At 37.9% G+C, this 14,252-nt stretch overlaps 1 protein-coding gene across 1 annotated transcript in view; it reads left to right on the forward strand.

Annotated features, from left to right (window-relative positions):
• Positions 1-14,048, forward strand: part of LOC107550324 (low-density lipoprotein receptor-related protein 1-like) — a 112,802-nt gene extending 98,754 nt beyond the window's left edge. The window contains exons 31-40 of the mRNA XM_016231596.1: positions 1,126-1,275; positions 1,347-1,487; positions 2,537-2,662; positions 3,503-3,634; positions 5,378-5,512; positions 5,610-5,739; positions 5,835-5,961; positions 12,286-12,437; positions 12,730-12,854; positions 13,535-14,048. Of these exons, the coding sequence (XP_016087082.1) occupies positions 1,126-1,275; positions 1,347-1,487; positions 2,537-2,662; positions 3,503-3,634; positions 5,378-5,512; positions 5,610-5,739; positions 5,835-5,961; positions 12,286-12,437; positions 12,730-12,854; positions 13,535-13,953 (1,637 nt within the window). The 3' untranslated portion in view covers positions 13,954-14,048. The remainder of the gene's footprint in view (positions 1-1,125; positions 1,276-1,346; positions 1,488-2,536; positions 2,663-3,502; positions 3,635-5,377; positions 5,513-5,609; positions 5,740-5,834; positions 5,962-12,285; positions 12,438-12,729; positions 12,855-13,534) is intronic.
• The last annotated feature ends 204 nt before the right edge of the window (positions 14,049-14,252 follow it).

Raw genomic sequence — 14,252 nt, forward strand, 5'->3', positions numbered from 1 at the left:
AAAAAAAAAAAAAAAAAAAAATACTGTGTAAATTATGGCAAGTAGAAATCTGAACTACTGGCCTGACTGGGCAAGCAGACTGAATCTTTACTGTTGAGCCCTGTATTTAATTAATCAAGGAGGGGGGGTGGGGATGTAAAGCCCAACACAATAGAAACAAACAATAACCGGCAAAGGACTGAACAGAACAGGGAGTAAAAGCAAGTGAGGGACTAATGGCTTAATGAATGGAACACAGGTGAACAGAATGACATAATCAATACAACAAGGGAAACTAGGTCAAAGGAAAATCACCAAAGACATGTAACAGGTAGGAGATTACAATAAGATTTCATTTGTTAACATTAGTTAATTACCAACATGAAATAACAATGAGCAATACACTTGTTACAGTATTTATTAATCTCTTTTAAACAATAAAATTCATAGTCCATGTTACAGTAGCTCCGATCCATTAAATATCTAGTTCAGTCATGAAACCATTCTGAGCAGCTGATTGGTTTACTTAAAGCTGATTGCTTCATCCAATCATTTGTTTGTTCCTATCTACGTAACCTATTTATTCCTGACTTGTATCGAATCAGTTCATTGCAGCGCCATGGGATTTCACTAACCCTCCACCTTCCCCAGCACCACCTGCCTAGATCTGCTTGGGGGGTTCTCCCTATTTTCCTTGCAGCAGTCTGAATTCAAGTCACTGTTTAATGTGCATTTCAGATGTATCCTTACTCCTTCAGCAGCAGTGTAGCAGATCTAGTTCGCCAAGACCATGCCTATGTACATTCCATGCTTACTAATAAATGCTGGTAAAATTCATTCCAAGAGTTGGCATGATTGAACTAATATTAACAGATGCGACTTTTGATTTTAATAATGTATAATGCTTTAGAAGTATTTTTCATTGTTGATTCATGACAACTAATGTAGTTAATAAACGGAAACTTATTGTAAACTGTTACCTGTATGATTATAAGCATGAGACCCGGATGTTTCTGATGACCTTCTTTCTAAAAACTTGTGCAGTGCTCTAGCATAAACCAGTAAAAACATTTTTAAACAGTTCAGAAACCACTGAGAATTATAAAGCACATCTGCATCCTTTTGAGCTGCTGGTCTGTGCTGCAGGTCTTTCCATAGACTACGACACGGAGCACCTGTACTGGATCAGCTCAGGAAACGGCACCATTAACCGCTGTAAGCTGGACGGATCAGGGCTGGAGGTGTTAGACGCCGTCAAAGGCAAACTCAACAAAGCCTCTGCACTGGCTATCATGGGTAAATATAGCACTGATCGTTTAATTGGCTGTCTTTTTAAAAATACTAATGTTATGACTGATGTTGTGTAGGTGATAAGCTGTGGTGGGCAGATCAGGGCACGGATGAGATCGGCACATGTGATAAGAGTGATGGAGGAGACTGGAAGGTCTTGAGAAACAGCACGTCTCCCATGATGCACATGAAGATCTACAATGAGACCGTGCAGACAGGTTCAAGAATTAGCTGCATGCAATGTATAAGGAATTATTCAGTTGACAGCCCAAAAAATCTGTGCTGAGCACAAATTGGCATTTTCAAGCTAGTTAATTGTGCCAACAAAGAGCCACATTAGCATCGAAAAAAGGGATTATTTGTGCTGAAAAGAATGACCTTGACTTAATTTAAAGCGATAGTTCACCTAAAAATGGAAATCTGCTGAACGTGTACTCACTCTCAAGCCATCTGAACGGATTTCAAGAAATATATCATTACATCACTGGCTCACCAATGGATCTTGTGCAGTGAATGGGTGCCGTCAGAATGAGAGTCCAAACAGCTGATAAAAACATCACAATAATCCACAAGTAATCCACACCACTCCAGTCCATCAGTTAATGTCTTGATCTGTGCAGATGTCTCTCCTGATTCTGACCAGATTACTTTTTCACTGGAGGAAGCATTATTATGGATTATGGACTGGTATTACATGGTGAGCGTGATTTCACCAAGTACAACATGTTCCTGGATCAACATCCTTGTTGATCCTGGAACATCATTCCAATCAACCAATCAGAATTGAGAGATAACCTTTCAGGAAATGTTAGTTTTAGGCTTACAATCAGGATTAGGTGCTTTTACACCCTTGTTAATCAGCTGTCATTTCACACTGATTTTAGGAATAAATTATGGGTAAGGTTAGGTTTAGGGGTAGGGATTGTGTTAAGTCTGTATTTTTGGACAGTAATGTTGATCCAGGATCAACAAAGATGTTGATCCAGGAACATGTCTTACTTGGCAAAATCACGGCGACCGGTATTTTAGCTCAAAACAATGTCTTAAAAATGCTATAATGATGGATTTGTTTCTTACAAACATGCAGCTTTTGTCTTCTCCAAATGTTAACCGATGGACTGGAGTGGTGTGGATTACTTGTGGATTATTGTGATGTTTTTATCAGCTGTTTGGACTCTCATTCTGACGGCACCCATTCACTGCAGAGGATCCACTGCAAGTGATGCAATGCTAATGCTGGCCTTAACTGTGTGTGTTGTATAATCAGGTTCAAACATGTGCAGTAACAACAATGGTGACTGCTCTCAGCTGTGTCTGCCCACGTCTCCCTCCACCCGCTCCTGCATGTGCACCGCGGGATACAGCCTGAGGAGCGGACAGCAGTCCTGTGAGGGTACGAGCAGAACACACACACACCTGACATTCAGACTCGCAATTATGTGTGACTTCCTTTTGGGAAAATGACATGGAGGTACAATAGACCACAGTGTTTGCACAGTGTAAATGCATGGGTGTCACTACAGCTATGGGTGTTTTTACCTGACAAATAATGAAACAGACCCATTTGTCTTGCTATCTTTATAGATTGCATTGAGTGTATCTTAAGTACACATAATTTAATTTTCACACTTTTTATAATTTGACAAGTCTTGTAAATGAAGTCAAAACAAATCATTTCCATAAAATAATATATTTTATTTCTTATTGTTTCTTTGTTTATAATTTTTATCAGTTTTTCATACACTAATGTTTAAAAGTTTGGAGTCAGTATTTTTTTGAAGAAATTCATCAAGGACACATTAAATTGAAAATTACAGTGAAGACATACGTATATAATGTTATAAAAGATTTCCATTTTAAATACTGTTCTTTTGAACTTTCTATTCATCATAGAATCCTTAAAAAATAAAAGTATCACTGTTTACAACACAACTGTTTTTAGTATTGATACATCAGCATATTTGAATGATTTCTGAAGGATCGTGTGACATGCTGAACATTCAGCTTTGATCACAACAATAAATTGCATATTAAAATATATTACAGTTTAATTTTTTTTTATTATTTACATTATTACTGTTTATACTGCAACCTTGGTGTGCTAACCTTCAACACTTTGAACGGTAATATATATTCAGTTTAGTCTTGGAGGAAAATACAAGGGTACAACAATAAAATCTATACATATAGGGTTGAACAGGCTGATGCGTGGTGGTTGTTGTGTTGATTTCAGGTGTGGGTTCATTCCTGCTGTACTCTGTTCATGAGGGCATTAGAGGAATCCCGCTGGACCCCGCTGACAAATCTGATGCCCTTGTACCAGTTTCAGGCACATCACTTGCCGTCGGGATTGATTTTCATGCCGGTGAGTCTCAAAGCTCCTGATTTATAATGCAGATGTTTTCTGATGTACAATAGTGGTATAATATGAGCAGGTGCTAAACTGAGCAGGAAAAGCCTGAAACTCATTCCAAATAAGAAACATTATGTTTGCCGTCAGTAAACTGAATATATGTGAATATGCTCCAGTATGGGTTATATATATATATATATATTTTTTTTTTTAATTGAACACTTGATTTCACTATTTCACAATATTTTTGTTTTTAATTTTTCTATTGTTTGTAGTTTTGCACTTTAATACTCTAATAATTACTGGAAGCGTTTTTTTTGTGAATTTCTTGACTACATTCTGTTGCTTTAATATAGTATAAAAAATAAATTTGATCAAAAGGAGTAGGGCTGTCAAAATTACTGAACAACTAAATTTGAATTTTCTACTTAAATATTATCAAAATTCGAATTATATTCAAATTTAAAAGGAATCATTTCAGTTAGGGGGAAAAAAAGCTTTTGGCTTCTCTCCTGAGGCCACAAGAGGGCGCATCAAGCTAAATCATATTATGCACGTTTCTTCAAAGCGTAATAAAATAACACGACTATCTTTGAAAAAATGTGCATAATGTTTAAAATAATGTTTATAAACCATATATAATTAATAAAGTTGCTTAAACAATTAGAAGAAAAAAACAGCACCATGCATGTATGTATAGTTTATTATACAACAGTTTGTTATGGTTCTCAAATCTGATTGGTTGAGAACCGTGAGATATTGTACTGGTATCGCTACAGGAATGCCCTTTCACAATTTTGTATCACTCTACTTGTTCTAGCCAGGTCTATGTTTTTTTGTTTACTATTCACTGAGCTAATCGTAGAGTACGTTAGTTAATATAAAAAGAAACGTTTAACTTTGCGGTCTTTCTCTCTCTCAGTTGAATGCACGTCTTGCCGCATTGTTTCTCTCTTATAACCTCATTATTTCTCACTAATAACCTAACTGAAGCAGCACATGCCCTTGATACGAATTCTAAAAGTGACGTATGTTTAACTGTCACCTTGAGCTTTGAATCCGTGGCGGAAGGAAGTAGTTCTGCACAAAAGAGGGTTTTATTAGGCACTCCGTTGTTTCTTGTGTAATTACACACATGTTCCGTCGAACTGTTGTATAAACGCAATATCACTCTCGTACTCGAGCGATACCAGCTCTATATCAGCGGCTGTGATTAGGCCAGAGGCACGAGGCCGCAGGCAATCACAGCCACTCATATGCAAAGGACCGAAAACCAATCACAAAGAGTAGGCTACTTTCTTTATTTAAAAACATGAGATGCAGTGGGATGGAGAAAACCGCCATAAAGTCTTGAGACATGTTTTTTAAAAGTTGAACTTACATTAATTTGTCTTGGCTTTCTAAACATGCCGCTCTCTTGTGTGAGACGCGAGTGAATTCGAATGTGGATTTTTTCTTTTTTTCTTTTTTATTATTCGAAATTCGAATTTTTTTGACAGCCCCTAAAAAGGAGTGTTCAATAGCATATTGCGATATATTGGAATATTGGAATTTGTATCATGAATTGCAAAAATGTACTGGTTTCTGATATGTACTGGCATTTTGATATTGGGAAAACTGTAGTGGTCTCAAAGGATGCTATGCAGTTGAATGATGACCAAGTGTATATCTGTTTTTTGTTTGTTTGTATTTTTCCTGTAACTGTATGTAGTCTATTCTGTAATTCATATTCGTGTTCTTTCTATCGTTATATAGACAATGACACCATCTTTTGGGTTGACATGGGTTTGAGCACCATCAGCAGAGCTAAGAGAGATCAGACGTGGCGAGAGGACATCGTCACTAATGGCATCGGTCGTGTGGAGGGCATCGCTGTCGACTGGATCGCCGGTGAGTCTCAAGCACAGGCACTTTTGCCACTTTCAGGTGCATTCAGAGCTTTAATACAATACCGAGCACTACTGCCTTGTTCCTGTGTGTGCTGTAGGAAACATCTACTGGACGGACCAGGGCTTTGATGTGATAGAGGTTGCCAGATTGAATGGCTCCTTTCGATATGTGGTCATCTCCCAAGGACTGGACAAACCGCGGGCCATTACTGTACATCCTGAGAAAGGGTGAGATCTGAATAATGCTGACTTCCTGTCTTTTATTGTGCGTTTCTGCTCCATGAATGAAGCGGCACTCTCCTCATGGGGGGTTGTGTGTGCAGGTATCTGTTTTGGACGGAGTGGGGACAGTATCCACGCATAGAAAGATCTCGTCTGGATGGATCTAACAGAGCTGTGCTGGTGAACGTCAGTATTAGCTGGCCCAACGGCATCTCCATTGATTATCAGGTGCGTAGGGCACATTTATGTCAACCCTGTGTAGTAAGCACTAGGGGTGTAATCATTCACTCGTTTACTTGATCATCAAAATTGAATTGAACTGAATATCATTATGAATTGGACCTAATCAAACGTTCTGAATTTGCATTCCTAAACCAAATTGAAAATGAATCATGTTCGATTATTCATTTATTTATACTGTTTTTCCTCACTTTGTCCACCTTTTCCATCCGCCGCAGTGGTAAATACTAGGGATGCACGATATATCGGCCACCATATCGGTATCGGCCGATAAATGCTCATTTTTTCTGTTATCGGTATCGGCCTGATAAGAAAATTTGGCCGATATCTTAAAGCCGATAAATAATGCATTATTTCCTTCAGAGACACTTCAGATGCGCGCTGTTCGTTTGCAGCCTTTTGTGCAATTGTACATTGTAATATTGTGTTTATTTGATGTATATCTGATTTATCTCATATAGAATGCGTTTGGTTAAGTTAAAAAGAGCGCTTCAGTTTACCGGTGATCATCTTTAGCTCAGCACACGCAGCCCAAACAGCAGTGCACAACATTAATAACTATGATTGGGAATGTCATGTATATAACATTCTAATGAGAACATTATTATAATAAAACATTGTGAATTCTTTGGGTTTAGTTGCTGTGTTTCAGCGCGTTGATATGGGAAGAGCGCATCCACAACAGGATCACACATTCTGACTATAGCATGCAATAACTGCGTCATTTTGTACATATATAAGTTGTAATATTATGTTTATGTTGTATTAATATTAATCTCAGGATGCATTTCCTTGAGTTAAATAAGCTGCCAGCAAAACGCTTCAGTTTACCATGTTCATTCAGCTCTTCAGCTTCAGCACGCGCAGCTCAACGGCTGCTATTTAAAACAGTGGTATTAATTTGTTACTTTTTCAAAATCATTGATACATTATTAATAACAACAACCACTTGTATTGTTCTCTTATTATTTTCATCAACAATATGGTTTAGTAATTAAAATCATTTAATTATTGTCCGTGCAGAGGCTATTCCGTTTTATTGATCTATGGCGCATTCATTTTGATTCTTTACACGTGTAATGATGTCCAGTGACTTGTTTGCATTATTTATGCATAATTTTATTTATTTGTAAGACTTTTTTATGACTAAATTTGGTAATGGGAGAGTAAAAATATTTTTAAAACGTACACCGTTCAAACTAGGCTGCTTATGTTGAAGTGTTTGGGATGTGGCTTTTAATGATGAGACCTTTTTTGTAATCAGGCTCTCAAAAAGTATATAACAATTTGGATATAGATTTATCGGCCAACATATCGGTTATCGGCTTTCAAAAATAAAGAATAATCGGTTATCGGCCAAAATTTTCATATCGGTGCATCCCTAAAAAAAAATACCGTCATGTACCGTGAAACCGGTATAATTTTGAAAAATACTGTGATATAAATTTTCGGTCATACCGCCCAGCACTAATTAGAACATTCAAGCAGTTTAAAAAAAATTTTTTTTTTTAAATGTGCCATAGAGAAAACATTGCTGGCGTGCATCACGATACAAATCAATGGCAATAACATTTTAAGATATGTCAGTGCAAGTTAATTTCAGTTAAGACAGTCTTGCACCAGGCTTAAGCCTTGTCTATGAATCTGCGCATTAAAGATGTTTTTAGATAAAATTCTGTGTCTGTCCCTCCACCCGAGCAGGCCAGAATACAACCGAGGAAAAATAGGTCAGGCTTAGCATTTGCTTGAGCATAAATTTATGATTTATTTCTAAAGCCCTTAATTTAATTTAGAAGAACGAGTGATAGACTGCAGTGACTCAGAGAAAAAGTCTCAGACTGATGGATGTCACTGATGCCCGTTTTCCACCGAAATTGTGCTGGTTCTCATAGCCAGCAAAACTGCAAACAACTCGAGAACATGCAAAGATTTTGTCTTATTTAAACACATTTTAACATCCAGTGCTATTTAATTCAGGATCGACGCAGTTTTGACACACCCATCAAAAGTTACAACGGTCATAACTCAGTCAAGTAACATCCATAAATGTTTTTGGGTAGACGGAAAAAGTCAAACCAAGTACCTAATTTTTTTTAACATTCACTTACGCCGGTTGCAGTTTCTGGCCCAAGATTACCATGTTTTAGGTGGTGTAGCCAGTTTTTTTGAGGTGGGTTAAAGGGGGCTTTGGAGGTGTGGCAAAACTTAGCCAATCACTATAATTAATCAATATAACCTAATGCTTGTGAACTTACCTGAGGCCTCTGCTTGTGCTGTGACTGGCTCTGTGTCTGACCCTGCGTCTGCTCCCAGTTGCCCCGGGCCCGGCTTCCGCCCACTGAAGTCATCATTTACAGTATATACAAATAACAGTATTTACAAAAGGAATAACACCTTTAAAAGAGAAGCAGATGGGAAAATGTTACTGACAACTCTCCAAAAAATTCAAATAACAACCTAACTGAAGCAGCACATGCCCTTGGTACGAATTCTAAAAGTGACGTATGTTTAACTGTCACCTTGAGCTTTGAATCCGTGGCGGAAGGAAGTAGTTCTGCACAAAAGAGGGTTTTATTAGGCACTCCGTTGTTTCTTGTGTAATTACACACATGTTCCGTCGAACTGTTGTATAAACGCAATATCACTCTCGTACTCGAGCGATACCAGCTCTATATCAGCGGCTGTGATTAGGCCAGAGGCACGAGGCCGCAGGCAATCACAGCCACTCATATGCAAAGGACCGAAAACCAATCACAAAGAGTAGGCTACTTTCTTTATTTAAAAACATGAGATGCAGTGGGATGGAGAAAACCGCCATAAAGTCTTGAGACATGTTTTTTAAAAGTTGAACTTACATTAATTTGTCTTGGCTTTCTAAACATGCCGCTCTCTTGTGTGAGACGCGAGTGAATTCGAATGTGGATTTTTTCTTTTTTATTCGACGAATATTCGAAATTCGAATTTTTTTGACAGCCCCTAAAAAGGAGTGTTCAATAGCATATTGCGATATATTGGAATATTGAAATTTGTATCATGAATTGCAAAAATGTACTGGTTTCTGATATGTACTGGCATTTTGATATTGGGAAAACTGTAGTGGTCTCAAAGGATGCTATGCAGTTGAATGATGACCAAGTGTATATCTGTTTTTTGTTTGTTTGTATTTTTCCTGTAACTGTATGTAGTCTATTCTGTAATTCATATTCGTGTTCTTTCTATCGTTATATAGACAATGACACCATCTTTTGGGTTGACATGGGTTTGAGCACCATCAGCAGAGCTAAGAGAGATCAGACGTGGCGAGAGGACATCGTCACTAATGGCATCGGTCGTGTGGAGGGCATCGCTGTCGACTGGATCGCCGGTGAGTCTCAAGCACAGGCACTTTTGCCACTTTCAGGTGCATTCAGAGCTTTAATACAATACCGAGCACTACTGCCTTGTTCCTGTGTGTGCTGTAGGAAACATCTACTGGACGGACCAGGGCTTTGATGTGATAGAGGTTGCCAGATTGAATGGCTCCTTTCGATATGTGGTCATCTCCCAAGGACTGGACAAACCGCGGGCCATTACTGTACATCCTGAGAAAGGGTGAGATCTGAATAATGCTGACTTCCTGTCTTTTATTGTGCGTTTCTGCTCCATGAATGAAGCGGCACTCTCCTCATGGGGGGTTGTGTGTGCAGGTATCTGTTTTGGACGGAGTGGGGACAGTATCCACGCATAGAAAGATCTCGTCTGGATGGATCTAACAGAGCTGTGCTGGTGAACGTCAGTATTAGCTGGCCCAACGGCATCTCCATTGACTATCAGGTGCATATGACACATTTATGTCAGCTGTGTGAATAGCATACTTTTAATCTCTAGTAAGCACTAGGGGTGTAACCATTGACTCATTTATTGATGCATCGATTACAAATCCTGCCAATGCATATATCTTGAAATATGGAATTTGAATCGTGAATCGTTTGCTTCAGTCAATAATGGATTTAAAATGCTTTTTTTTTTTACATGAAAACCTCATGGCATTCTCTATAGGATAAACATATATACAGTGGGTACGGAAAGTATTCAGACCCCCTTAAATTTTTCACTCTTTGTTATATTGCAGCCATTTGCTAAAATCATTTAAGTTATTTTTTTTCCTCATTAATGTACACACAGCACCCCATATTGACAGAAAAACACAGAATTGTTGACATTTTTGCAGATTTATTAAAAAAGAAAAACTGAAATATCACATGGTCCTAAGTATTCAGATCCTTTGCTGTGACACTCATATATTTAACTCAGGTGCTGTCCATTTCTTCTGATCATCCTTGAGATGGTTCTACACCTTCATTTGAGTCCAGCTGTGTTTGATTATACTGATTGGACTTGATTAGGAAAGCCACACACCTGTCTATATAAGACCTTACAGCTCACAGTGCATGTCAGAGCAAATGAGAATCATGAGGTCAAAGGAACTGCCTGAAGAGCTCAGAGACAGAATTGTGGCAAGGCACAGATCTGGCCAAGGCTACAAAAAAATTTCTGCTGCACTTAAGGTTCCTAAGAGAACAGTGGCCTCCATAATCCTTAAATGGAAGACATTTGGGACGACCAGAACCCTTCCTAGAGCTGGCCGTCCAGCCAAACTGAGCTATCGGGGGAGAAGAGCCTTGATGAGAGAGGTAAAGAAGAACCCAAAGATCACTGTGGCTGAGCGCCAGAGATGCAGTCAGGAGATGGGAGAAAGTTGTAGAAAGTCAACCATCACTCCAGCCCTCCACCAGTCGGGGCTTTATGGCAGAGTGGCCCGACAGAAGCCTCTCCTCAGTGCAAGACACATGAAAAAACACCTGAAGGACTCCAAGATGGTGAGAAATAAGATTATCTGGTCGGATGAGGCCAAGATAGAACTTTTTGGCCTTAATTCTAAGCGGTATGTGTGGAGAAAACCAGGCACTGCTCATCACCTGTCCAATACAGTCCCAACAATGAAGCATGGTGGTGGCAGCATCATGCTGTGGGGGTGTTTTTCAGCTGCAGGGACAGGACGACTGGTTGCAATCAAGGGAAAGATGAATGCGGCCAAGCACAGGGATATCCTGGACGAAAACCTTCTCCAGAGTGCTCAGGACCTCAGACTGGGCCAAAGGTTTACCTTCCAACAAGACAATGACCCTAAGCACACAACTAAAATAACGAAGGAGTGGCTTCACAACAACTCTGTGACTGTTCTTGAATAGCCCAGCCAGAGCCCTGACTTAAACCAAATTGAGCAACTCTGGAGAGACCTAAAAATGGCTGTCCACCAACGTTTACATCCAACCTGACAGAACTGGAGAGGATCTGCAAGGAGGAATGACAGAGGATCCCCAAATCCAGGTGTGAAAAACTTGTTGCATCTTTCCCAAAAAGACTCATGGCTGTATTAGATCAAAAGGGTGCTTCTACTAAATACTGAGCAAAGGGTCTGAATACTTAGGACCATGTGATATTTCAGTTTTTCTTTTTTAATAAATCTGCAAAAATGTCAACAATTCTGGGTTTTTCTGTCAATATGGGGTGCTGTGTGTACATTAATGAGGAAAAAAACTTAACTTGAATGATTTTAGCAAATGGCTGCAATATTGTTAAGAGTGAAAATTTTAAGGGGGTCTGAATACTTTCCGTACACACTGTATATATATATATATATATATATATATATATATATATATATATATAGGATAGACATTTTCACTTGTAAATGAAGATAAAACATAATGGAACTAGATTGTTGACTTGAGAAAGCCTGTTCAGAAAGTTAGAAGTAGATTTAATATCTGGAAGTTTAAAGATTTTACATTTGAAGCAGTTTTAAAAGCTTGACGTTTGAAGGTTTTAAAGCCACTGTCTATCAGACAGGAAAATAGATAGATAGATAGATAGATAGATAGATAGATAGATAGATAGATAGCATTTCTAGAATGAATTAGCACATTGTTTGCATGTTTTAGCATGTTTTAACACATTGGTTTCTAGCATTATTTAACAATTTGTTAGCATGTTTAACATGATGATAGCATGTTTCCAGAATGAATTAGCACATTGCTACATCTTTTAGCATGTTGCTAACATGTTTCTAGCATGATTTAACACATCGGTAGCTGGCTGCTGTTTGTGCAACAAGTCTAGGTAAGCAGCTCACTAGAGTTTGGTAAAAAGCTGACATATATGCAAATTACATGAAGAAATGTATTAGCAACTTCCTCTCATTAACTGACGACGCATGCATGCTAAACACAATAACACTGACTAAAGTTGTGGTCATTGTGTGTCCTGTAGGAGGGTTTGCTGTACTGGTGCGACGCGCGCACAGATAAGATTGAGCGCATTAACCTGGAGACGGGTGAGAACAGAGAGGTGGTGCTTTCCAGCAACAACATGGACATGTTCTCTGTATCTGTGTTTGAGAGCTACATATACTGGAGCGACCGGTCAGTGTGTGCTTGTACACTTGAAACCATTCATTCCTCATCACCAACATGATGATTAATCTACAGCATTGAACATTTTATAGAATTTTTAATACACCTTTATTTTATTTGCTATCCCTATTTAAAGAGCCTTTGAACTTAGTCTAACCAGATGATGTTAAAGCTGTAGTACCTAATTTTTATATGTTAAAAGTCTTACATGAACTATACATATGTAAATTGCACATTACAATTATTATTTTATTTATTTATTTAAAAATAAACGAATAAAAAAAGCATATTATTTCTTTAGGACTCATGCGAATGGTTCAATAAAGCGCGGCAGTAAAGACAATGCAACAGATTCAGTAAGTCTGAGGACGGGCATCGGCGTCCAACTCAAAGACATCAAGGTCTTTAACAGAGCGCGACAACAAGGTGAGTGTCACATGACTTTGTTTTGTAAAGAACTTTGTTCTTGTTCTTTAACTTAATGTACTAAAAAAACTAAAATGAAAACTTATATACAAATTTATAAAACAATATAGACATAAAAAAACGATAACTAATAAATATGACAAAAAATACTAAAATCAAAATTAAAATGGAAAATACAAAAATAAAAGGTAATTTGAAATCTATAAGTATATACTGTATATATATATATATACATATCTCAATCTAAAAATTCTCAATGATACTAAAATAACTCTGGTTTGGTGTAATGTTTTATTGTTACATCTCTGCTTCACTGCTTAAACGTATTTTAAAATGTCATGCTGTTTAAAATGTCATGTTGTGAGACTCCCCAAAACCCGAAATCTAATAACAATTGTTTATTTATAATACTTTTTTTTTTTTACCTTAAATATATAATAATATAAACAATTAAACTATTTATATATTTTTTTCCTCTATCTTTTTTCTTCATTGTTCAAAACAGCAGTTTTAAATAAAATAGTCAACATGTTGATGTCTCAATTCCTGATTGATAAACTGAGTCACTAACTTTGCATATTGATTTCATGCTAATGCTAATATCACTGAATCTATGAAAAAGATTGATTTTTTTCTTGGTTGCAGTATTTCTTAACTGTTTCAAACAAATCTGTCTGCAGGAACTAATATCTGCAAAAACAACAACGGTGGCTGCCAGCAGCTCTGTCTTTACCGTGGTAATGGACAGCGAACATGTGCTTGCGCTCACGGAATGCTAGCCGAGGACGGTCAGAGTTGCCGTGACTACGACGGATACCTGCTGTATTCAGAACGCACGATACTAAAGAGTGTGCACTTATCAGATGAAAACAACCTCAATGCACCAATCAAACCATTTGAAGATCCTGACCATATGAAGAACATCATCGCGCTAACGTTTGATTACCGCGGAGGAGGTGGAAAAGGAGCCAATCGGATCTTCTACAGTGACATCCACTTTGGAAATATTCAGCAGATCAATGACGACGGGTCAAATCGGAAGACCGTGGTTGAGAGTAAGTTTCAAATAATGACGTCTTTCTACTTTCTGCTTGCTTGATTTTTCCTGGATGTTTTATCTGTGTCAGTGACCTGTTTCTTCAAGGGTTCTGTCCATTGTCCTGCTTTCTGTCCTTTTAGTTCCTGTTTTTTTTAAACCCCTTTCTGTCCATTACATTTTCACAGTGTTTCTTGAATGTTAGGATGAATATCACAAAAATAAATCAATAACATGCCTGACTCATATTTCAGTACCAGTTCAGGACATTTTCAGGCTGCATCCACAATCAGTCTATGGTTATTGTAATGAACTGTATTTCTTAGCATAACAAGCATGAACCAAGGGTATTATAGTTAACT

This window comes from Sinocyclocheilus grahami, unplaced genomic scaffold, assembly GCF_001515645.1.
Source record: "Sinocyclocheilus grahami isolate Dianchi unplaced genomic scaffold, SAMN03320097.WGS_v1.1 scaffold396.1, whole genome shotgun sequence".
Classification (NCBI taxonomy): domain Eukaryota; kingdom Metazoa; phylum Chordata; class Actinopteri; order Cypriniformes; family Cyprinidae; genus Sinocyclocheilus; species Sinocyclocheilus grahami.